Here is a 26,285-nt window from a genome sequence, read left to right on the forward strand (position 1 = left end):
CAAACACCATGGGGAATGAATACTTTTGCAAAACACAGTACAGTCAACAGACTAACAAGTTTCACTGTAGATTCTATTTGGTCAGTGGTATAATATCTGTTGTGTTGTTCAATGTATTTAGCTTTGAGTTTGAAATTCTTTGAATAGTCTGACACATCTGGGTTAAGGTGCTAAATGTTCACCTTTGATGTAATAAATCCATGTGTGTATGTGAAATGTTTTCAGTGTCGGTGATTTTTGTCATTTAACCCCCAAATGCCCCAGAGATGAGGCTTGGCTTAAAACCCTGTGTCTTCCACTGTGCCTGCTGTCTTAGATGCCGGCCCTCATTTAGCAATGAAATGGTTACCGGTTTCATGGTAAACCATGGTAAAATTCCTGATGGTTAGTATTACCATTTCAATTTTTAATTATCATTATAACTATGGTTGATTACCGCAGTTTGAAAAGCTCACATTAAATACTGTCCAGCATCAACTAAACATAGTAACAGTCTTCCAATATAACTGCATAAATGCTACTTGCAAGATGTGATCGTTTTTGTATGACAACTAATTCATCTCTATTCTCCAAACCTGGGTACTCACATACACATGGTCCACAACTCGAAAATTTTGTCATTGTAGCTGCTAAATACACTCATTATTAAAGTCATAAAGTCGTTTGCCTGCTACCTTAGAATTTCTATTGAATAAGCATTTGAAAAAAATGTTTGCATTGGGCTTGTTGGGTACCTTGTCTAATTCTTTTATTTCTGCCATTATTTTAAGCACATTTCTTTGTGTAGAGAATGCCATAAATACAATAGATAATATTTGAATAATTGCAATCAATATAATTAAAAGTGCAAGTTAAAGGAACATAGGGAATGTCTTCATTATTACAATAATTATGATGTATTTGCTTTTCTCCTCTTTTTCTCTTGCTGTCAGTAAAAATTAAATAAGCCTAAAATGAACTTAAATGAAATGGTCAGTTTGATTTTTTGGGAGAAAATTAATCATTTAGATTAATCAACTAGTCTGTAAAATAGTCAATAGATTAATCAAAAGCAAAATGGTCATTAGTGGCAACCCTAATGTCATTATTTTAATGTTTATGCAAACAAAAAGTGCATAGTGCTGCTAAATTTATTTGCAGTTTCCAGTATAAAAATTGGTGAAATTATTTCAGTTTGTGTATTAGTACTTTTTCAACATTTTCAGCACATTTTAACTGTACCACGATAATACTGATAACCATGATAATTCTGGTCACTGTAATCATGATATTTAAATTTTCATTCTGCTTCATCTCTACCCTAATTTATGTCTTCCCATCTTTTATTTATGGTAAATATGTTATTATTCAAATTCTATGGATCTACACTAAGGCTTGTTTGTTTGTTTGTTTGTTTGTTTGTTTTTGCTTTTCTAGGACCAAAGACAGTTTTCTTCTGGGCACCTGTTTTTAAATGGGTGAGATAGCTTATTATTTAATCTCTCTCTCTCTCTCTCTCTCTCTCTCTCTCTCTCTCTCTCTCAATTGATATTCAAAGTATAAACCACTCACCCGGATGTCTGGCTGAATTTTGCTATCTGGCAGATAGCTATTTTAGTAGTGACTTAGCTGTGCTTTTCCATATGTCAGCTGTCTCAGCCTCAGTGAACTGGATGGTGTTGTTATGGTTTATGATATTTGTTAAGTGTCTTATCTTGAAAATGATGAATTACAACAAAAAGTGATAAATGAAATAAAACCTGACACTAAAAAAAACACTTATTGTTCATCCCACTGGTCAAGGTCAAGGTAAACTTTATTGTCCCAAATAGGGAAATTTGTGTGGTCAAAGTGCAAAAATTCACAAAACAGTCATAAAAACAAATATAAATAAATGCAACTATACAACGATACTATATGATTCTACTTGCCATCTTGATTATGCACTAAAACTTATCTTGGTATTGTTTGTGCATGTTACCAAATACACAAGTAAGCACAAAGGACAGGGTGCTCTGAAGGACAGCCTTATAAAACAGTTGTAAAACATGATTATCAACATTGAAACGGTTGCTACAATGGTTTGGGACTGCAATTGTCATGGTGACTTTGGGACTGCGGTTGTCATGAACGGTTTTGCACTCAGGTCTCCAGTTGGTGGCTTCAACAAAATAAGACTTCATGCTGGGACTATAGTGAATTTCCTGGTTACACAGTTTTACTTTGTGACTATATAGGACACAGTTAAAGAAGCAAGTTAGTTATAATCACGCTAGCTGTTATCATCCAAGTGAGGATAGGTTCCCTTTTGAGTCTGGTTCTGCTCAAGGTTTCTTCCTCATATCGTCTGAGGGAGTTTTTCCATGCCACTGTCACCTCAGGCTTGCTCATTAGGGATAAATAATTTTATGATGGACCAAATTAGTTCATATGTTTAAAGTCTTTATTTTTCTGTAAAGCTGCTTTGCAACAATGTCTGTTGTTAAAAGCGCTATACAAATAAACTGACTTGACTTGAATTTGCAATAACTTGAAGAACATTTACTGTTCACAGTAGCACATTTGTTAAACTTAAGCTGGTCATCAATTTCTATCCCTAAGTGTGTTAACTCATTCAATGGATATATTACTGACAAAAGTGAATGGGACCTCTCCCCTACTACATCTAAAATCTATTACCATCTCATTTGTTCTGTTCATTTTAACCACCAGATAATGGTCAGAACATTATTTAATGAAATTTCCTCCCTCTTCCTCAAAACTACCCAAGGATGATCTGTTAGACTTTAGTTACCTCACCAAGGCTGTTTTATGTGCATACTTAAAAAAGGTATGGGTTGCGACTGAAGCTTGACACACATTGATGTATAATATATACAGTATACAAGACAAAATGCAAGCCCATAGGGCCCCTGTATTTTTCAATCTGGGGGGAGAAGATAGCTGTGTTGAATCTAACCTGCTGGGTAAAGTTCCGAAGAAAATTATTAATGCACAGACGAAGCCTTGGATTAACTCCAAGATCCCTCAGTTTGCCTACCAGCAGTTGAGGTTGGATGGTATAAATCCATCCATCCAACCATTATTTGTAACTGCTTATCCTGTGCAGGGTCGCAGGCAAGCTGGAGCCTATCCCAGCTGACTATGAGCTAGAGGCAGGGCACACCCTGGACAAGTCACCAGATCATCACAGGGCTGACACATAGAGACAAACAACCATTCACACTCACATTCACACCAATGGTCAATTTAGAGTCACCAGTTAGCCTAACCTGCATGTCTTTGGACTGTGGGCGAAACCGGAGCACCTGGAGGAAACCCACGCAGACATGGGAAGAACATGCAAACTCCACACAGAAAGGCCCCCGTCGGCCACTGGGCTCAAACCCACAACCTTCTTGCTGTGAGGCAACAATGCTAACCACTACATGGATGGTATTAATGCACTGCTAAAAATCAGGGGAGGACGACACAGGTTGTTAGTTTTTTAGGGAGTCTTGTTGTTCATGTATTGCACATGTCCAATCCATCGCAAATGTTGTGTGGTGAGGATGATTTCGATACTCTGGAAGTTGGTCCGCTCCAGTACATGTGTGAGTCTGTTCTCCCGGGTGACACCGTGGATGCTTCAGAGTTTACTTTAATGGAATCTCTCCGAGGGTTTGAGGTGCCCACATTTGAGGGTCCAGGTCTTTGTTAGGACTAGGACTGTTTTGGCCTCTAGAGGCCGCTGTTATTTCCTTTTCATGTCGTGTTTATTTTGGCCTCTAGAGGCCGCCACTGTTCCTGTGTTTTGTGTTTGTGTTAATTGCCTAATTATCTTCACCTGTGTCCTTAATTAGTTTGTCTATTTATACCCCTGAGTTCAGTCCTCTTGTCACGGAGTCTTTGTGCTGTTATGTTTATCTCCAGTTTCCTTTGTACTGTGTTTTTTGATCTTCTTAGCTTTTGTATTTTTGCACTTTGCTTTTCTTTTGGATTTTACTCTTTGGTTTTTTTTTTGTCTTTTGTTTTGCCCTGTATATAGTGTATATAGTTTAAATAAACCTTTTGATTCTTTTTCTACTTCTGCCTCACGCCTCTGCATTTGAGTCATCCCCCTGGTGGCCTAGTGGGGGTTTGCTGGATTATCACACCAACGAACCAGGTTCGAATCCCAGCAAAACCCTAACAGAAAGACTCCGTCATGACCGACTCAGCAGAGGCTGCTTCAACTGTCTACCCGGCCAACCTTCAGGGAATTATGGCAGCTTTGACACGCTTCGGAGCGACCATGGACGCTCATGGACGTACGCTCACCAGCCAACGTGAGGCCCTCGCTCGCCACGAGGAACTGCTTCAGCAAATTGGGAAAACCCTGGCACAGCTGACATCTCTGCCTGCATCTCCTGCTCCTGATCCAGTTCCTGCTCCTGATCCAGCTCCCACTCCTGCTCCAGTGCCTCCTGCAATGCTGCCTTCTTCACCTCGCGAACCCAGCCTTCCTGCACCACAGAGGTATGACGGCAAGCACAGTGAGTGCCGAGAGTTCCTTACCCAGTGTCAACTCACCTTTGAGCTTCAGCCTACCACCTACACTACGGATCGCCGCAAGATTGCCTTTGTGATCACCTTATTAGCTGGTAAGGCGCGAGCCTGGGCTACTGCTATCTGGCAAAGACAGGGACCTGAGTGCTTTGATTTCCAGCTGTTTTCTGAAGAGATGCTTCGGGTCTTCGATCAGGCAGACATCAGTACCGACGCAGCCCGAAAGCTCATGTCCATCCGGCAAGGAGGAAGCGTCGCAGATTACGCCATCTCGTTCCGAACACTCGCAGCAGTAAGTGGATGGAACGAGACTGCCCTGGTGTCAGCCTTCCACCATGGTCTGTCTGACCCCATCAAGGACGGTCTGGCCTCTATTGGATGCCCAAGTGACCTCGAAACCCTCATCTCACATGCTATTCGTCTGGACAACAGGATGAGAGAACGCCACCAAGCCTTGAGCCCCCCCAGCCTCCCTACCTCTACCTGGAGACCGTCTACCTCCTTCAGTGACTGTCCAGAACCCATGCAAGTGGGTCGTACTCGCCTCTCCGCATCTGAGAGGGAGCGCAGAAGGAGGGACAAGTGCTGCATCTACTGTGGCAAGCCTGGTCACTTCCGAGCATCATGTCCCGAACTCTTGGGAAAAGGACCGCCCCGTCCAGCCGAGGGAGGGTTGTGACGGGGCCTACCCTCTCTCCCGGACTCCCTGGCCAAGGAATCTACATCCCGGTCTCCATCTCCTGGGGTGAGTCTGTCCACTCTTGTCAAGCTTTGATAGACTCAGGGGCGGCTGGGAACTTTATGGATATTCACTTCGCCCAAAGCATCAATATACCTACTGCACCTCTTGAAGTCCCTCTGTCTGTGTCTGCCCTCGATGGCCAAGCGTTAGGTGATGGAAGAGTCACTCAAGTTACTTCTCCAGTCTTCCTCCAGTCTCAAGGTCACAAGGAAGAAATATCCCTGCACCTGATTCCTTCACCTGAGTTCCCAGTTATTCTAGGCCTTCCTTGGCTTACTCGCCACAACCCTCGCATTGACTGGGTAACAAGCCAGGTTGTGGAATGGGGCCCTGCATGCCATGCCTCTTGTCTGCTCTCTAGCTCTCCTGTGTCTCCTGCCGAGCCCCCTGATCTCACCGAGTTATCTCAAGTTCCCACAGAGTACTGGGATCTCAAGGAGGTATTCAGCAAGAGCAGGGCCGCCGTTCTTCCTCCGCACCGGGCCTACGACTGTGCCATCGACTTGCTCCCTGGGACTACCCCTCCTCGTGGCAGACTGTTTTCACTCTCTCAGCCAGAACGCAAGGCCATGGAGGAATACCTCAAAGATGCCCTGGTCTCTGGGTTTATTCGACCCTCCACTTCACCTGCTGGAGCCGGCTTCTTCTTTGTCGGCAAGAAGGATGGGGGGCTCCGACCATGTATTGATTATAGGGGCCTGAATAAGATCACTGTGCGCAACCGATATCCCCTTCCGCTGATGTCCACAGCTTTCGACCTGCTCCAAGGCGCCACCGTCTTCACCAAGTTGGACCTACGGAACGCATACCACCTCATCCGTATCCGACAGGGAGACGAGTGGAAGACTGCCTTTAACACCCCGTCTGGGCACTACGAATACCAGGTGATGCCCTTCGGACTCACCAACGCACCAGCTGTTTTTCAGGCCCTAATCAACGACGTCTTAAGGGACATGATTAACCTATACGTTTTTGTCTACCTCGACGACATCCTTATCTTTTCCAAGACCGTGCAGGAGCACCGCCACCATGTCCGCCAGGTTCTCCAGAGGCTGCTACAGAACAATCTGTTCGCCAAGGCCCAGAAATGCGAATTTCATGTTCCCGAGGTCTCCTTTCTGGGATTTATTGTACGGACAGGCCAACTCCAAATGGACCCTGCCAAGACCCTGGCCGTCCGGGATTGGCCTACTCCCAAGTCCGTTAAGGAGGTTCAGCGGTTCTTAGGATTCGCTAACTTCTACCGCAAGTTCATCAGGAACTTCAGTTCTGTGGCAGCACCCATGTCAGACCTCACCAAAGGGACAGGTGGATCTTATGGCTGGTCTCCTCAGGCAGAAAAGGCGTTCAAAGACCTCAAGGACCGCTTCTGCACGGCACCCATTCTGGTTCTCCCGGACACCTCCCAACCATTCATCGTGGAGGTGGACGCCTCGGACAGTGGTGTCGGCGCGGTGCTCTCTCAACGTTCGGAAGGAAAGCTGCACCCCTGCGCTTACTTCTCCCACCGCCTGAGTCCTGCTGAGTCCCGGTACGATGTGGGGGATCGAGAACTGCTAGCGGTCAAACTGGCCCTTGAGGAGTGGAGGCACTGGCTGGAGGGAGCACAACATCCATTCCTGGTTTGGACTGACCACAAGAACCTGGAGTACCTCCAGCAAGCCAAGAGACTGAACCCTCGACAGGCTAGGTGGGCCCTGTTTTTCAGTCGGTTTGACTTCACCCTCTCATACCGCCCCGGCTCCAAGAACACCAAACCTGACGCACTGTCCAGACTGTTCTCTGCCACTAACAGGGAGAATGAAGTCGGGCCTATTATCCCTGTGTCCCGGATTGTGGCCCCTGTCCGCTGGGGTATTGAGGAGGCTGTCCGACGAGCCCAACGCCAGGACCCCGGTCCTGGGACGGGGCCACCAGGCCTCTTGTACGTCCCACATCAAGCCCGGGCCAAGGTTCTCCAGTGGGGTCACTCTTCCCCTCTCACCGCCCACCCGGGAGCTCGGAGGACCCTGGACTTCCTGAAAAGACGCTTCTGGTGGCCTAACATGGAGAAGGAAGTAAGGTCATTTGTCCTGTCCTGTGAGGTTTGCACCAGAACCAAGAACCCACGACAGCGTCCCCAGGGTCTCCTGCATCCTCTGACCATTCCCCGGCGTCCCTGGTCCCACGTGGCAGTCGACTTTATCACGGGTCTCCCTGAGTCACAAGGTAACACGGTCATTTTGGTCTTAGTTGACAGATTCTCCAAGGCCTGCCGCTTCATACCACTGTGCAAACTCCCCTCTGCTCTTGAAACTGCGAAACTTTTGTTTAATCATGTCTTCCGAGTCTTTGGTCTTCCACAGGACATCGTCTCAGACCGAGGGCCCCAGTTCTCCTCCCGAGTGTGGCACGGGTTCTGCAAGGTCATCGGAGCCACTGCCAGCCTCTCCTCTGGGTTTCACCCACAGTCCAATGGTCAGACGGAGAGGCTCAACCAGGACCTGGAAACCACCCTGCGAGGCCTGGCTATGGATAACCCGACATCGTGGAGCACCTGGCTGCCATGGGCGGAGTACGCCCACAACACCCTGCAGTCATCGGCCACCAAGCTGTCGCCATTCCAGTGCCAATTCGGGTTCCAGCCACCTCTGTTCCCGGACCAGGAGGAGGACGCGGGGGTGCCCTCGGTCAACCAATATGTGAGACGGTGTCGCAAGACCTGGAGCAAGGTCAGGAAGACCCTCATACAGACCTCCAGAACCAACCAGACTCAGGCCAACCGCCATAGAAGACCTGCACACGCTTTCCGCCCTGGGCAGCGTGTTTGGCTGTCCACTAAGGACCTTCCACTGCGGGTGGAGAACCGCAAGCTTGCTCCTCGCTACATTGGCCCCTTCAAGGTGGTGCGCAGGGTGAACCCTGTCTCCTACCGGCTCCAGTTGCCCCGGACTCTGAGGATCAACCCCACTTTCCATGTTTCCCTGTTACAGCCCGTACTGACGTCTACGTATGCCCCTGCCCCTAGGAACCCCCCACCCCCCCGCATCTTCCAGGGGCAGACTGTGTTCACTGTGAATCGCCTGCTTGACTCCCGCCGGGTCCGCGGCGGGTTGCAATATCTGGTGGACTGGGAGGGCTATGGTCCTGAGGAGCGCTGCTGGGTTCCTGCTCGGGATGTCCTTGATAAAGAACTATGTCGGGACTTCCATTCGGCCCATCCGGATCGCCCTGGGAACGTCAGGAGACGCTCCTAGAGGGGGGGGTCCTGTTAGGACTAGGACTGTTTTGGCCTCTAGAGGCCGCTGTTATTTCCTTTTCATGTCGTGTTTATTTTGGCCTCTAGAGGCCGCCACTGTTCCTGTGTTTTGTGTTTGTGTTAATTGCCTAATTATCTTCACCTGTGTCCTTAATTAGTTTGTCTATTTATACCCCTGAGTTCAGTCCTCTTGTCACGGAGTCTTTGTGCTGTTATGTTTATCTCCAGTTTCCTTTGTACTGTGTTTTTTGATCTTCTTAGCTTTTGTATTTTTGCACTTTGCTTTTCTTTTGGATTTTACTCTTTGGTTTTTTTTTTGTCTTTTGTTTTGCCCTGTATATAGTGTATATAGTTTAAATAAACCTTTTGATTCTTTTTCTACTTCTGCCTCACGCCTCTGCATTTGAGTCATCCCCCTGGTGGCCTAGTGGGGGTTTGCTGGATTATCACACCAACGAACCAGGTTCGAATCCCAGCAAAACCCTAACAGTCTTGTATGCATACAGGAGGGTTATGAGGACGACAGCCTGGTACATGTGAAATTTTGCTTTCATCTGCAGGTTTTTGTTGTAGAAAACTCAATGGAACAGTTTCCCATACACAGCATGGGCAGACCTTATCCTTGCTTGCATTTCTTCCTCAATTGTCCCAGACACGTGCAGAATGCTCCCAAGGTATTGAAACTTGTCTACTTGCGTGATGATGTTGTCATGCATGTGAATTTCAAATGGTGGCAGAGGATCTCCCGGTGGATGTTGTACAAGGACCTACATTTTTCATTGTTGATTTTCAAACCAAAGGCCTCATATGTAGGTGTGAAAATCATCATGAGAGTTTGGAGTTTGGATGGTGAGTCTGTCGGAACTCTGTTGCCATCTGCATACTGAATTTCCAAGATTATGACCTTGAAAGTTTTCCTTTGGCTTTTCATTCAATTTAGGTTGAAAAGTCCTGCTCCATCAGACCTGTATTGGATATGAAGTCCAGCAGTTTCTCTATCTTCATCCTGATGTATGAGTGCAGCAAGATGCATGCTGAAAAGGATCTGGGCTATGACACACAGTGGAACACTGTCAAAGGCGGCAGACAGGTCAAACATTATCATTAGCAGTGGCCGTCGTTGGTCCATTGATTTTTCCTGCAGTTGGCGAGCACAAAAGATGGCAATTGTTCATCTTTGGCTTCTGAAGTCATGTTGACTTTCAGGGAGTACCTCCTCAGCCAGTTGGATCAGTCTATTGAGAATGATTCTGGATAGGATTTTGCCTGCTGTTGCCAGGAGGGAGATCCCCCTGTAGTTCTTGTACATTGATTTGTTTCCCTTTTTCTGGATGGTGATGATCATTACATCCTTGAAGTTTTGAGGGAAATTTCTGACTCCCAGATAGTCAGAATGATGTGGTGGAGTTGGATGTGGATCATTATACCTCCATACTTGAACAATTCCTTGGGAATTCCATCTGGTCCAGCAGACTTGTGGTTCTTAAGCTGTTTGATCGCCTTCAGAGTTTCTTCAAAAGAGGGAAGCATGTCCATATCGTATTTGGTAGGGTGTTGAGGAACCAGATCCATGGCCTTTGTGGACGCTGTTGATGTTTTGTTGAGGAGGTTTGAGAAATGTTCTTTCCAGCATTTTCTGACATTCTCATTAGTCATCAAGGTGGTGACGCCATTAGCGGCTTTCAGTGGGACTGATGATGTCTTGACGGGCCCATAGATTGCATGGACATCTTCAAAGAATTTCCGCATGTGATGATGGTTGGCATAAGGTTGGCGTTCAGCCACTTTGTTCGTCCACCATTCATTTTAGATCTCTCAAATCCTTTGTTGTACTGTGGATTTCAGGTGCTGGAATCTTTATTTCTTTTCTTTGGAAGTTGGGTCATCTTCATGGTGTCATGCCTTTGTGTGTTTGAGCCTGGCTCAGTTCGAGTGCCCTGCTCTTGTTTGCACTCACAGAGTGCACTATGCGTGCCCTTGGGACAATTGGTTCTTGGCAAACACATGTTGCTGATTGGAGCGCAGTCAGCATGTGTGCATAAAAGGGCATAGGTTGCACACTCATGTTACGAAGTTTTAGGATAACCCTGTTATGATTGTATCTATCTCTATGGTCTCATTTCCTCCTAGCCATGTTTAGTACTTTGTTTACTGACTCTGGTTTATGTTCTGTTCGTAAGTCTGCTTTCAGTTTGGTTTCAGCTTCATTTGTTTTCATTTTGTTATTCTGACATTGCCTCACATTTGTATATAGCATGCTTGTAATTAAACATTTTCCCTGTACTTACATCCATCTCAATGCCAATTTCCTGACCGAATACTTCACCAAACAATGGATGTAATGGAAGGATACAGGCACGCCATGTGTTCCTGCACTGAGGTCAGTGTACAGTACGTAGTGTTGGACATTCTGGTGCCATATGATGAGGTGGAACAGATGCCAAATGGTTTCCTACTGCAGTGGCATTTCTTTCACGAAGACCTGACCTCCGGAGACCTGGTGGGTTGGCTGCATGATCCATTGGCTCACTGGATCGGCATGCCAGTGGGCCAAACACCTGGTGAGAGTGCAGCACTCATGCCTCTAAAGCTCCAAGTCATTTAGGGAGGAGCTCAAGTCCTGGTTTCAGGCTTCCAGGAAGGAGGACCCCTGTAATTTTTTTTTTTTTTTGGGGGGGCTGAGATTTGGAAGGCCGATAGAGTGGCCTCCGCTTCACTGCCCACTTCAGAGCCTGTGCCAGAGGTCAACAGCGTGGCCTCCATTCCACTGCTAGCTAAGCCACCTGCCTTTAAAGATCTCATAGTGCTACCGCTGAGCTTCAGTGAGGACGAGGTCATCACTCCGCCACTGGGCTTTGGCAAGGATGAGGTCGTTGCTCCACTGTCGGGCTTTAGCGAGGACAAGGTCGTTACTCTGCCATCCATACCAAGATCCAAGCCCATGTCCCAGTTCATGCCCATGCTAACTCTGGTGCCCATTCCATGATCCAAGCCCATATCCCAGGACATACCTGTGCTAACACTGGAGTTCATGCCACGATTCAAGCCCATGTCCAAGTCCATGCCTATGTTAACACCAGTACCCAAGTCAAAATTTAAGTCCATGTCAAGGTCAGAGTCCAAGCCCAGAGTCATGCCTGAGTCCACGCCCATGTTCAAATTCATGCCCATGCCAATGCCAGGGTCCATGCCCATGCTCAAGCCCAAAGTCATGCCTGAGTCCATGCCCATGCTGATGTCTGAGTCCATGCCGATATTTGAATTCATGCCTTTGTGCACTCGAGCCTGGCTCAGCTCAAGGGCCCCGCTCTCATTCGCGGTCATGGACTTCGAACTAAGGACTGACAAGCTATGTCGGCGCTCATCCCTGTTGTTCTCCACCAATTGCTGATGGGCTTGTCCCTTACACCTGCACATTATATAGACCTGGCTGTGCAGAAGACCAGATCCAAATCCTTGGCCCACTCTCCATTTGGGTCCATGGCAAAACAAGACATTAAGATAATGGATGGAGACCAGGTTGCAACAGCAACCGAAGCCCCAGTCCATCAGGGTTCGCCCTTGAGTGCGTCTGCGTAGCACTTCAGATTGTTCTTTGTCTGGCCCCTCCCCTTCGACCTTGCCACCAAGGGTGGTCCTGCCAGGAGCTTAAGCTCCCAACAGCATTGCTCTCAGGATCAATGGGGCATGCAAGCTCCTTCACCTACAGCAAGGTGATGAACCAAGGAGGAGACAGAGTCTTCACAAAATTGTGAGGTTATTCCAAATGTTTGTATATACTGATGGTACTAGATAGTCAATAACTGTTTAGTGACAGTGGGGTTTTTTTGTTTTGTTTTTTGTCATGTGATAAGCAATGTGCCAGGGACAGCTGGCATGCCGCTTATTACATGACAAAAAAAAAAAACATTGATTTCCAAATACTTGGAAATCAATGGGTGATTAAATGGTTAAATTGGGGACAGCCGGCTAATATGTTTTGCTAGAGTGTAGAGCAACTAATAGATTAATAATTACTATGTTAATAATTATTACATTAATAAGTGCCACATAAATTATCGTGTAGCGCAGGATGTGATGATTATAAACTGGCATACTGCACTCATGTGGACTACATACATTTCCCTCAGAATGACCTCATACTGCCTCTGTTTTTTCCACATTTTCATAGTTTCTGTAATCATAAACATTGTTTACAGTGAATAATGCCAAAAAAGCTGTAATAAGGCAAAGGACAAGACTTTAACCCATCGGGGACAGATGGTGTGCTGGTGCGCCAGCTGTCCCCGATGGGTTAACCATTACAAGATAACCTGAAAGGCTAATATGAAGAAAAAAATTTTAAACAAAAATATATCTATTTCACCCCATTAAAGGCACATATTAGATCACAACATTACAACTGTTAGGTGCAGTTACTCTTTATGATGCAACCTTTTGTGATTTCTTTTCCATTTTAGGATTGTCATATGAACAATATTTCATATAAAACACAGTTTGTCCAGTAATATCTTGTATAAAGTTAATCACATTACTAATTTAAGTAAAGTTTGAAACTTTAAATAGCAGTGAACTTTTAACAGCAGCTAGAACTCTATAGTATTGCTATAAAATTTGGAAAAAAGCATATACTGAAGCATCACAACCTGGAATTGAAATAGACTTAATTGAGTTTTGTTACAATTTCATAAACATAATGTGGTTAACATTTTGAGGTGCAAATTATTTTTATTGTTACATAAAGGCTAATTAAACAGAAAAGCAGACATTTGCTAGTTGCACCTTTGGCTGCAATTACTTTTGCATGTGTTTCTATCAGGATTTGTCTATATTAGGTTCAAACATCTTGATGCTGATGTCTTTGCCCATTCATGCTTGGCGCTTAAGCTCTGCCAGTTATTCAACAGGAATTTGCAAGTCTTGTGATAGATTCTCAATCAATTTTCGACTTGGATTTGACTGGGCTATTATAACAGATTCAGGTTCTTACTTTCAGGTATAACTTTAGCAACATGTTCTGTTGAAAGGGCACTGCCACGGTCTCAGGTCTTGTGTAGACCAGAACAGGTTTTCTGATAGGATTGCCCTCTATTTGGCTTCATTCTTCTTGCCCTCAACTCTGCCCAGTTTCTCAGTCTCTGCTGATTAAAAGCATCCCCACCACTATGCTTCACTGGGGTCCTCTCAGGGTGAGAAGCACTGTTGGATTTCTGTCAAACATAATGCTTTATCAAACAGATTTTATTCTTGTCACTCTTTCAAAAAGCCTGGCTTTATAGAGTATCCTGGTTTTCCTATGAACAGCTTCTCCCCTATGAGCTCCTTTGAAGGTACCCTTGACCTCTTGGTTGCTTCTCTAACTAATGCCCTTTTTACCTGGGCACTGATTTTCAGTGGACGGACTCCTTGTCTCTTCACTGTTGTCACATATTGTTTCCATTTTTGGATTTAATTGTGCTCCGTGATGTTCAAAATTTAGGATATTTTAACCAAACCAAGATCAATACTTGCTCCTTGGTGTCCCTAATTCTGTACCAAACTCTGGGGCTTTCCAAGAACAGGGCTATTTATATTGAAATCACATGACATTTTAGTTGTGTATGGGTGTATTCCATTTATCAGTGGTGATCCTGAACTCTGGGGGGGCCAGGCAAAGAAGACCATGGAGGCCCTCCAATGTGAACACACAACAATTCACAGTACCTATGAATATAAAGGCAATTTTGGATTTAGTTTCATTGCACTGATGGATATACCTAATATTGAATGTATGCCAGTTTCAGGTAACTAGCTGCCTATCCTAATTAAAGGGCATTTACATATAAAGCGATTCGCTTGTTGCCCATTGCTATGTAGCTGCCACTTGGTCGCTCATGGACATTCCAGGCTCTGGTTGCCTAGGTATCACTCTTGGATATTTATTTGTAATGCAGCATTGGCATCATCTGTCAGTCATCCTTCACTCCCATTGGTAGTCGCCTCAATCACATTGCATCAAAGTTGAGATTAGTGTAATTCAGTGCCCACCCACTTCACATTACCAATTTGATTATTGACATTCCATATTCTCTGGTCACCACATCACTGCTAGTTTCTTCCTGTTTGTAAGCCCTTTAACTTTATCCAGCTGTCAAATGGTAGCTAGAAGAGGCCCCACTTGAGGGGGAGCATGGTCATGGGCTCAGGCATAGATATGGGCATGCACATAGACCCAAGTGTAAGCATTGGCATGAACTCAGGCATCAGCATGGACATGGACTCGGGCATGTACGTGGGCTTGAGCATAGACCCTGGTGTCAGCATGGGCTTGGACTCAGGCATGGGCAAGGGCTTGGACTCAGGTATGAGCATGGGCTCTGGTGTCCTAGCACAGGCACATTTGGCACAGGACAAGACATAATTATGTGTGTTGGTGAGCATTTAGGGCCACCAGTATTTAGTCCTGAGGAGCTGGTATGTCCCCTTAATGCTTAAATGGCCTGTGGCTGCTAAAGTGTGAGCTCATGTGGATTACCCAGCCTCTGAAGCCTGGCAGGGGAGCAATGGTCTTATCCTCACTGAAGCCTGGTGGTGGAGCAACTGTCTCATCCTCCCTGAAGCTTGGAGTGAAGGCCTCCCCATCTGCTGCTGTGATGGCCTTATAGGCATCAGCCACCCACCAAAAAATGTCTAGGGGTCGTTCCCTCTCTGGAGCTTTGCATTGCTCATTGTGCCTGCTTTCTTCTGCCATATCCATTTTGAAGGCAAAGTATTCTGTCATGTAAATGGTGGTAGGCAGATGTAATTGCTGGAAAAGTTTTAAAAGCAGAGTGACAACACAGGCAAGGGTCATACGAGGCACAGACAGGATAAGAAAAGGCTGAGACAAGGTGCAAAATACAAAATACAAAACAGAGTTGGAAACCGGAATATCAACACAGTGCTTCAAAAGGCTTGGTAAAGTGAGACACAAGGTACAGCATGTGTACTTCACAAAGTCAATGTGTAGATAGATTCCTTATAAGCACGTGATGTGATTGTGCTGTAATCAGGAACGGGTGCATGGCGATTAGCTTTAATGAGCAAAAGTGCAGTGCTGAGCACAAGTAGCAGTCCACGGCGTGTGCTGTATGCTCCAAGTGCCAACACATGCGGACATGACACCTGGTTGACCTCTCCTGATGGTGCACCCCTGACATTCATCTAATTATGTGACCTCTGATGGCAGGTGGGTGCTCAAGAACTAATTTAGAATTTTCACAACAATGTGGGTGAATGCTTATGCAATCACACTTTTTATTTATAAATACTTTTGCAAACTATATTCATTATTATCCAGTTAAGAATGTTTCAGTTCCAAGTTGCAGCTTGACAAAATGTAGAAAGGTTCAAGGGTATTCTTATACAAGGCATTGTGTGTTTTGTTTTAGCTTATTTTGCCTACAGTAACTTCAGTATAGCACCAGCTATTGTTCTCTCCAAAAGTATTGGAATATCAAGACTAATTCTTTGCTATACACCAAAAAAATTTGGGGTTGAGATCAAAAGATGAATATGACCTGATGATGGATCAGAATTTCAGCATTCCTTTCCTGATACAGTGGTGCTTGAAAGTTTGTGAACCCTTCAGAATTTTTTATTTCTGCATAATATGACCTATTGGTGGAGTCCAAACTCTTTAGAGGTGGTTTTGTAACCTTTTCTCCTTTGTTTGTGCTATGATACACTTCCACAAACATGTGTTGTGAAGATCAGACTTTGATAGATCCCTGTTCTTTAAATAAAACAGGTTGTCCATTCACACCTGATTGTCATCCCATTGATTGAAAACACCTGAGTCTAATTTCACCTTTAAATTAACTGCTAATCCTGGAGGTTCACATACTTTTGCCACTCACAGACATGTAATATTGGATCATTTTCCTCAATAAATAAATGACCAAGTATAATATTTTTGTCTCCTTTGTTTAACTGGGTTCTCCTTATCTACTTTTAGGACTTAGTGGATGTTCATTATGTCTAACTATTACAAATATTTTAAGTTCGTTTCTTAGACAAGGATATTTTTTAAGCTTGTTACCTCGTTAACAGTTTCGGCGAGAATCTCCCGCCTTCTTCAGAAACAGTGTTTCTGAAGAAGGCGGGAGATTCTCGTCGAAACTGTTAACGAGGTAACAAGCTTAAAAAATATCCTTGTCTAAGAAACGAACTTAAAATACTTTTAGGACTTGTGTGAAAATCTGATGATGTTTTAGGCCATATTTATGCAGAAATATAGAAAGTTCTAAAGGTTTCACAAACTTTCAAGCACCACTGTATGCACAGTATTTAGGTGAGCAAAGGTATTGGAATAGAAAGACTTAAAGTACATTAACATTAGTAACACTTAATATTTGGTTGCATGTACCTCTCTTGCAAGAACTCTATTAGTTTGATAGTATCTGACCTCACTAATGCTTTTAAGGGGGCTAACTCTGGAATGGGATGTTAAGAAAGTAAATAAGAGTGTGATTGTCAGCTGTTCCCAAACTTTTGACCATATAGTATACTTTACAGTAAGTCATTTCATGGTAAAGCCTTGATTCCTCCCCTCTCTTCCTCTTCTCTCCTTCATCTGTCTGCAGGGCTTGGTTATTGCTGGTTTTTCTGATATGACACGTCCACCAGAAAAGCTGAGTTTCTCCCAATCGTGTGTCATTACAGCCACAGGTAATAGATCAAGAAAATGTGCTCTGGAAGTTGAGGTTTTGGGTGGCTTGGAGATTTCAGTTTTTAATTTCAGGGCATATGTGCCCTCTTCCATGAGCAGAAATAGTAACAGAAATAGTGCTACAGTTTTCTTTTTTTAAGTTATTGTTATGATAGCTTAAAGGTGCTGACTGAAAAGTTGAATTCTGGGCAAACTTTCTATTGTTGTTGGAATTTCGAGATGTTGCACTGCTGCACACACCATGTAACCTGTGTGCGCATGTTTTGCTGAGATAAAAAATATGCCTCGCATTTTACAGTTCTGGAGATTGCCAAAACAAGTGAGCAGCAATATCACATGACCACCATGGGGTGTGTTTGACTTACTTTTAACCAAAACAAGTCAGCATGGGCAAAAATGGCGAACTTCGCTCTCCCACCAGCTAAAAGCCAGCAGAAAAGAAAAGGAAAGCTTGCCTAGTGAGTACAATTGCAAGATAGAGCAAGGTTAGATTGTCATATTTCTGGACAGATAACTAAATCATTCTAGCTGGTGCTTAGCTATCTTAGCCTGAGAATGCATGGGCTCAACTCCATGGTAGCAAGTATAGAGTTATACATCTAAAGTTTTGATCTTACAAAGAAAGAAACGATAACACAAAGCAGTAACAGAGAAAAGATATATTCAGCTTTTAAATTCCTCATCAAAAAGTTCCCATGCAGGGATTGGCCAAGGATGGCTCATGTGACATAAAATAGTTCTATCATTGATTAAGCAATGTATCTCATCTCACCTCATCTCATTATCTTTAGCCGCTTTATCCTGTTCTACAGGGTCGCAGGCAAGCTGGAGCCTATCCCAGCTGACTACGGGCGAAAGGCGGGGCACACCCTGGACAAGTTGCCAGGTCATCACAGGGCCGACACACAGACACAGACAACCATTCACACTCACATTCACATCTACGGTAAATTTAGAGTCACCAGTTAACCTAACCTGCATGTCTTTGGACTGTGGGAGAAACCGGAGCACCCGGAGGAAACCCACGCGGACACGGGGAGAACATGCGAACTCCGCACAGAAAGGCCTTCACCGGCCACGGGGCTCGAACCCGGACCTTCTTGCTGTGAGGCGACAGCGCTAACCACTACACCACCGTGCCACCCGCAATGTATCTCGTGACATAAAAAAGAAAGAAAGAAAGAAAGAAAGAAAGAAAATAGATATGATATGAGTCAGTCATGGTATATCTTGCATACTCGTATACTATGAACTGATGTCACAATTTCAAGCTATATGGCTGACTCAAGTCAGAGCTGTGGCTCTGTGAGCATTTGTGTGTGTGTGTAGCTCTACGTATCATGATCGTGCCTAGCATGGTACATCGAAGGTCGCTCTGATATAAACAACAAGCATGGCTGCCTCCAGTGAGTTTATGCTGAGATTCAATCTTAACAGTTTTAGTTTGGATTTTTTTGATGAGGGATATAAATCAAATATGCCATGCACCCGTAGGCATCCATGGCTATGCCCCTCAGAAAATAGTACTATGCCAGTTGCCTCAGAGAATCCATAATTTCAACCAGAGCCTCTCAGTGCATGGTATATTTGATTATTGTTTCATGGATATATTCACAAATGGCAACCACAAATTACATACCTGTGACTCAAAACTCTCCGAGGTTGATGCAGAGTCAGAATGTTTTCCTCGCATCGCCATCTTGGTGTGATGCAGTTCCACAGTTATGATAATTAGTTAAAGCTCCTCATATTCGGCTATTTCTGTAGGGCCACAGTTTACCTCAAGAGGTAGGAAAACGATCCCAAAACAGAAAAAAGCAACCCTCAGCACATCAAAATAATAACATCTCATCCTCATGATATTGTTCTTGTGAGATATAGGAAAATGCCATGCACAATAAAAAAAAAAAAATAATAATAATAATCATTTCTAATGACTTTTCTGTCAGCACATTTAACTGAACTTCAGTATCAATTCAGGGTCATAGTTCTGTGATAGTTATGTGGCCAAAAAAGAACTTGATCCTCAGATTAAACAAATGAAATATCCACTGACTGATGGCCACAGAAAACATACAGTCTCGTGAAAAAATAAGCACATCCCATGGAAATTGTAGTCTTTTAGTCATTTTCATAATTTAAATTAAAAAAATCAGTCAAAAAAAGTAAGGACACACTGGAAAAGGTAAGCACACCCTTACATTTATCACATTTTCAAGCCTATAAAATTAAAATCAAGTGTTCCAGATTAGATGGCATTGATTAGAACCTCCTGCAGGTGGAGGTGGAACCTGACATCTAGGGTCTGGTGTTCTCTTTGCTATTGAAGTATGTGGTGTCATCATGCCTCTCAGTGCATGGTATATTTGATTATTGTTTCACAGATCTATTCAGGAACATCAACCACAAATTACATACCTGCGACTCAAAACTCTCTGAGGTCGATTCAGAGTCATGATGTTTTCCACTCATCACCATCTTGGGGGGAAGCCAGGGCCTAATGGTTAGAGAACCAGCTTTGGGACCAATAGGTTGCTGGTTTGATTTCCTGGACTAGCAGGAATGGCTGAAGTACCCTTGAGCAAGGCACCTAATCCCCAGTTGCTCCCCAGGCTGCTCTGGGTATGTTGTATGTCACTCTGGATAAGAGCGTCTGCTAAATGCCATTAATGTAATGTAATGTAGTGCCAAGATCTAAAGAGTTCTCTGAGGACTTCAGAAAAAAGGTTGTGGATGCCTATAAATCTGGCAAGGGATTTAAAAAGATCTCTAAATTATTAGAAATAAATCATTCCACTGTAAGGAAAATCATCTACAACTGGTATAGATTTCAAACAATTGCCAATTTGTCCAGGACTGGCCACCCCAGCAAATTCAGCCCAAGAGCAGACTGTTTGATGCCAAAAAAAAGTCTCCAAGAACCCCAAAAATTTCATCAATGGATTGGCAGGTAACTCTTGCAACTGTTGGTGTGAAAATGCATACATCTACAATCAAAGAGATTCAACAAATTTGACCTGCATGGGAAGCGTGCCAGGAAAAAGTCTTTGTTGTCCAAAAGAAACAATAAAGTAAGACTAGTTTGCCAATGAACACATCGGCAAAGAAAAATGTGCTCTGGACAGATGAATCAAAGGTAGAGTTGTTTGGCCACAATAAGAGTAAACATATGTGGCACAGATCAAAGATGTTTTTTCAGGAGAAGAACCTCATACCAGCTGTGAAGCATGGTGGTGATAATGTTATGGTTTGGGGTTGCTTCACTGCCTCAGGGACTGGGAAGCTTGCATTCATTGATTCAACTATGAACTCTGAGTCATATCAAAGAATGCTTGAAGATAATGTGAGGCTGTCTGTCAAAAAGTTGAAGTTGAACCGGAGGTGGACCTTTCAACAAGATAATGATCCTAAGCACACTAGCAAATCCACCAAGGCATGGCTCAAAAAGAAGAAATGGATGGTTATGGAATGGCCTAGACAAAGCCCAGATTTGAATCCCATTGAAATGTTGTGGGGAGATTTGAAAAGGGCAGTACATGCAAGAAAACCCTCAAACATCTTTCAACTTAAGGAATTTTGAATGGAAGAGTGGTCAAAAATTTCAGCAAGCTGATGTCAAAGGCTGGTGGACAATTATGCAAAATGCCTGTGTGGCAGCGAGGGTGTGGTCGAGCATCGGCTGTGAACAACGAGGAGTCAGGTTGAACCAGCGAGTAACGTGTGACGAGTTATACCAATTACTGGCTGTCTATTAACAGCTATCTGTGTGTGTCTTTCAGGTGGCCAGTAACGAGAGACAGAGCTGCGTTCCCTGTGTGTGTGTGTGTGTGTGTGTGTGTGTGTGTGTGTGTGTGTGTGTGAGTTTATTGTAGTATTCACTGAAAAGTAAAAGTGAGAATAAAGTACACCTTGAATTGTCGTGCCTGTCTCCAGTTCCTCACTGTCCAAACATAAAATGTTTGGACAAGAAGTTATTTCTCTTAAAGGGGGCAATACTAGCTTCTGAAGCCAAGGGTGCACTTACTTTCTTCACAGAAGAATATTATATCTATTTAAATTTTTGTTGAATAAATGATTGAAAGAGCTAGTTTTCTTTGTTGTTTTGTTCAAGTATATCACCTTTATCTGTAGGCACTGTATCAAAAGGGTGAGATGTTTGCTTGTTTAAATATATTGAGAAAAGTCTACAATTTCCGTGGGATGGACTTATTTTTTCACATGACTGTAGTCACAGTGATAACCACAGTGTGGATCTGTTCTGATATCTTCAAGAGGTAATAGCTGATTTGTGCATCAGTTTGGTATTTCTGTTGAATTCCTTTGACAGTGTTTTCTCTGGAATACGTCAGCAAGACACTGTCAGAAATTTTCCATTAGCATTTTTACAAGGAAACTCAGTAAGAGTCGAAGAATAACAATGGGTAAATATAGCTGCAAGCAGCAATGCGGGGCCAAGCAGCCACATGCTAAGAGATTGATGTTATGTTGGAGAGATGGTCATAACTTGTGCTGACCTTGAAATTTTTAAATGACCTTCAATGGGGCATCCAACAGTGTGATCAGGCATTGGAATTTTGTTTCCAACAAAAACATGAGATATGAGCCAAAACACATTTTTACAAATTATAGCGCCCCCTATTGGTCAATTTGCACCAAATTTGGTGCAGACCCTTGTGGAGGGGTGTGGATTTACGTTGTTAAGTTTGGTTGAGATATGTCAAAGGGCTGCCGAGATATGAGCTCACATCCTGTTTGGCGTCTTCGCCACTAAATTTGATTGGCTGCTGTGCAGTGACAGTTTAATCAATCGCTCCAAAAAATAGACCCTATATGCAGCATAGTCTGAAGATGGTCCATGTTAATTTTCATGAAAAACGGTCAAAAAAATATAGAAGTAGCATTTTATTCAATTTTAACAAAATCCAAAATGGCGGAAAATCTACCCAGGCGGAAAATGACGTCATAGGGTGCATTGGAATCGGCTTGGCCCAAGGATTCCAGGGATACCAAGTTTTTGAGAATCGGATGAACGGTTCAAAAGTTATGAGCAAAAATGTATGTCAAACTTTGACCAGTTGGTGGCGCTAGCGAGTTTGAGGTGGCAACATGAAATTTACTGAGAAGAATCATGAAACTGTCCAGAATCAGTGTGCTAAATTTCATAACTTTTTACCATATGGTTCTATAGGCTGCCATAGACATCCTATACGGAAGAAAGATGCTTGAAATAATAATAAGAAGAAACCATAGAAACACTAGAGGTGCCTGCAGCTCCGCTGCTTGGCCCCTAATAAGACTCAGAAAGGTATGTTGTAGAAAGCATATTGTTTTTCAGGCATATTTGACATTTTAACAGCTTGTATAGCACTTCTGGATTCATGTTTAACTCAGAATCACATTATTAGGAGTAAATGACTGAGCTAGAAAATGTACATATGTGAAGTGCCTTTTTATTAATTCCATGAAAGATTAAAGAGGCATTTTGGACATGGCACATTTGTTCAACAAACGTATGTGATGATAATCTTCAAGGGCTTGTGATTTATGATACTGTATTTTAAAACCTTGAAAAACTGTGAAGTTGCATGCAAAAAAGAGAACTGCTCATGCCTTCATGATTCTGTTCTAGGCTTCATCTGGTCACGGTACTGCTTGGTGATCATTCCCAAGAACTGGGCACTCTTTGCAGTGAACTTCTTCTTGGGCTTATGTGGAAGCATCCAACTCTTTAGAATCTGGAAGTAAGTGTGCATGCATTGCTAGATCTCTTGTACATTCTATATTTTTCCTATTCCTAATACCATAGTGGCGGCACGGTGGTGTAGTGGTTAGCGCTGTCGCCTCACAGCAAGAAGGTCCTGGGTTCGAGCCCCGGGGCCGGCGAGGGCCTTTCTGTGTGGAGTTTGCATGTTCTCCCCGTGTCCGCGTGGGTTTCCTCCGGGTGCTCCGGTTTCCCCCACAGTCCAAAGACATGCAGGTTAGGTTAACTGGTGACTCTAAATTGACCGTAGGTGTGAATGTGAGTGTGAATGGTTGTCTGTGTCTATGTGTCAGCCCTGTGATGACCTGGCGACTTGTCCAGGGTGTACCCCGCCTTTCGCCCGTAGTCAGCTGGGATAGGCTCCAGCTTGCCTGCGACCCTGTAGAGGGATAAAGCGGCTAGAGATAATGAGATGAGATGAGATAATACCATAGTCTTCTAAAAGCAAATTTTGTTTGACTAGAGTAAATTTGTATTTTAATTTTATTGGGATTTTATTTGATTAGTATTTTTTATGAATATGCCTTAATATTAACTTAGGCCTAAAATAACCTTTTTGGACCAAAAACTAAAATAAACAAATAAGCACACATGAAAACAAATTTCTTTTGGGGTGTGTTTTGTCTCATCTCATCTCATTATCTCTAGCCTCTTTATCCTTCTACAGGGTCGCAGGCAAGCTGGAGCCTATCCCAGCTGACTACGGGCGAAAGGCGGGGTACACCCTGGACAAGTCGCCAGGTCATCACAGGGCTGACACATAGACACAGACAACCATCCACACTTACATTCACACCTACGGTCAATTTAGAGTCACCAGTTAACCTAACCTTCATGTCTTTGGACTGTGGGGGAAACCGGAGCACCCGGAGGAAACCCACGCGGACACGGGGAGAACATGCAAACTCCACACAGAAAGGCCCTCGCCGGCCACGGGGCTCGAACTCGGACCTTCTTGCTGTGAGGCGACAGCGCTAACCACTACACCACCATGCCGCCCCTAAATATCCAATTATTATTATTATTATTCGTCTCGTCTCGTCTCGTCTTCATCTGCTTATTCGGGGCTGGGTCGCGGAGGCAGCAGTCTGAGCATGGAAGCCCAAACTTCCCTTTCCCCAGACACCTCGGCCAGCTCCTCGGGAAGAACACCAAGGTGTTCCCAGGCCAGCCGAGAGACATAGTCCCTCCAGCGTGTCCTGGGTCTTCCCCGGGGCCTCCTCCCGGGGGGACATGCCATATTATTATTATTATTGTTGTTGTTGTTGTTGTTGTAAAACATTGCATAAACTTTTGTTGATTGCAATTTTTTTTAGTTAAAATTAATTAAAAAACTTAGATAAAGGTATAAGTATAATAGACTAAAAACTACTGGTTCTGACATTATTTGTTTGTTTGTTTGTTTGTTTGCTTGCTTGTTTTAAAGGTTTATCATTCAAAAATATATTATATATTAGGAAAGTTATAAATTTCATACACCACTCTAACCAACCATAAAATATTATCATAGTTTATGGCATGATAATCCTCATAGTATTCAGGGTATCACTATATTTAAGTACCCTGTAGTGTCTCTGAATAAATCAGCATGTACCAATACACCAGAAATAATTTAGTCAGCTGCTTATTTTTTGGCACTTTTTTTTTAAACATATGGATAAAAAATGACATGAGAAATGTCTCTGTGATTAATTAGCTTCAACTCAGACTTAAAATATGAGGGGGGGACAAACAAACTAAATATGAGGTGACACACGGTAAGAGTTCCCTTTGTCCTTCATTAACAATACAGTACAATGAGATAAAATTGTGTTGACCTTCATAAATAAACCAATCGCTATAATAATAATAATAATAATAATAATAATAATAATAATAATACACCTAAAACTGTTCATATACACATTTAGGGCAATAATTAAGAAGTTTAATAAATAAATAAAATTAAATAAAAAAAAGAGTCCTGATGAACCTGCTGGCAAGAGGACACAACTGTATTTTTTTCCTCATGCATAGTCAGGACGATGGAGAGGGAAAGATTTCCTGAAAGGATCAATGGCTTTGCAGAGGACAGTAGGTTTAAAGGTTGGATAAAGGTTCATTTTCTTAGAACAAATTTGCCACAAGTTTTTTTTTTTCTACACGTTTTCATTGTAACAATAAGTTAATTGACCAATATTTTTCTTAACCTTGCTTAACCTTTTGTGACCTTGTTTCTCACACAAAGACTAAGAAAAAAAAAGTGTCTCTCCAATGCCTGCGATTTTTTTAGTGGGCAAGTTTCAAGTCTTGTGTGTAGATATTGAGATTTAATTTGACTGCCAAAATTGATGCAATCTAACACATTACACACCTGTGTAATGATATTAGCTTTACAGGAAACTGCAAGCCTGTTGTTGATATGCAGATATTACACAGTTACTCTAGAAATTTACTAGATAATGGCCTCTCATTTTAAAAAAAAATCAGGGCGGGGATGGTGATGCAATGTTTAGCACTGTTGCCTTACAGAAAGAAGGTTCTGGATTCAAACCTCACGGCTGATGGGGGCCTTTCTGTGTGGATTTGAATGTTCTCCCTGTGTCTTTGTGGGTTTCTTCTAGGTGCTCCAGTTTTCCCCACCGTCCAAAGATGTGCGATTAGGTGAACTGGCAACTCTAAATTGCCCATAGGTGTGAATGTGTATGAATGGTTGAGAGGAGAAAACCTCTGTAATAATCCAGTAGGAAACTACTACTGTAATTCTTCCCTAGAACCTGATGGCTGGAGCCATCAGAGCAGCCACATCACTCCAATGATATGCAAAACAGATGCTAAAAATCAATTGTGATCGCCTCTCAAATTTGTTTGAGGTGATGGATATGTCTTTTACATGAGTTAAAACTGGACATATGGGACACACTGTCTGTTTACCTTTTAATACAGTACACAGTTCCACTAACATCACATTAGTTTTGTCTCATTTTTAGTAAATTCTACTATCAGCCCTAAATGCATGGTGAAGTTGATTTCTTATTTGGTTTCACTATAGCACTTTAAACGATTGCAGATAAGACATTTCACCTGCAGAGGGTATCCGTTATTCTTTTTTTTAATTCTCTTTAGTAACATTTTATTTAGATAGTCCATTGTACACACTATAACCAGTCAACAAACCATCAAGTGACAATAAATGAATTAACAACTGAACTGAAGTAATTCTAAACAATATTTAAACAGTTTGTGGATGTTAAAGAGTAATAAATCACTTAAGATATTTCACATTTATGCTGTGTTGTTTCAGAGCAGAATTTGAAAATAATATCAGTTCATTCCAGCCTGGCTCAAAGCCTTCCTCACCTGTAAAAGT

At 43.2% G+C, this 26,285-nt stretch overlaps 1 protein-coding gene across 2 annotated transcripts in view; it reads left to right on the forward strand.

Moving 5' to 3' along the window:
- The window catches only part of mpc2a (mitochondrial pyruvate carrier 2a), a 76,438-nt gene that overhangs the window by 6,749 nt on the left and 43,404 nt on the right, over positions 1-26,285 (forward strand). Inside the window, exons 2-4 of one of the 2 annotated variants that reach the window (XM_060899463.1) lie at positions 1,417-1,457; positions 17,090-17,174; positions 20,955-21,048. In XM_060899463.1, the coding sequence (XP_060755446.1) occupies positions 1,417-1,457; positions 17,090-17,174; positions 20,955-20,965 (137 nt within the window). In that variant the 3' untranslated portion in view covers positions 20,966-21,048. Of the gene's footprint in view, positions 1-1,416; positions 1,458-17,089; positions 17,175-20,954; positions 21,049-22,804; positions 22,917-26,285 lie in introns of those variants that run through there. The other variant, XM_060899462.1, reaches the window with a different exon arrangement.

This window comes from Neoarius graeffei, chromosome 18, assembly GCF_027579695.1.
Source record: "Neoarius graeffei isolate fNeoGra1 chromosome 18, fNeoGra1.pri, whole genome shotgun sequence".
In the NCBI taxonomy this organism is placed as follows: Eukaryota; Metazoa; Chordata; class Actinopteri; order Siluriformes; family Ariidae; genus Neoarius; species Neoarius graeffei.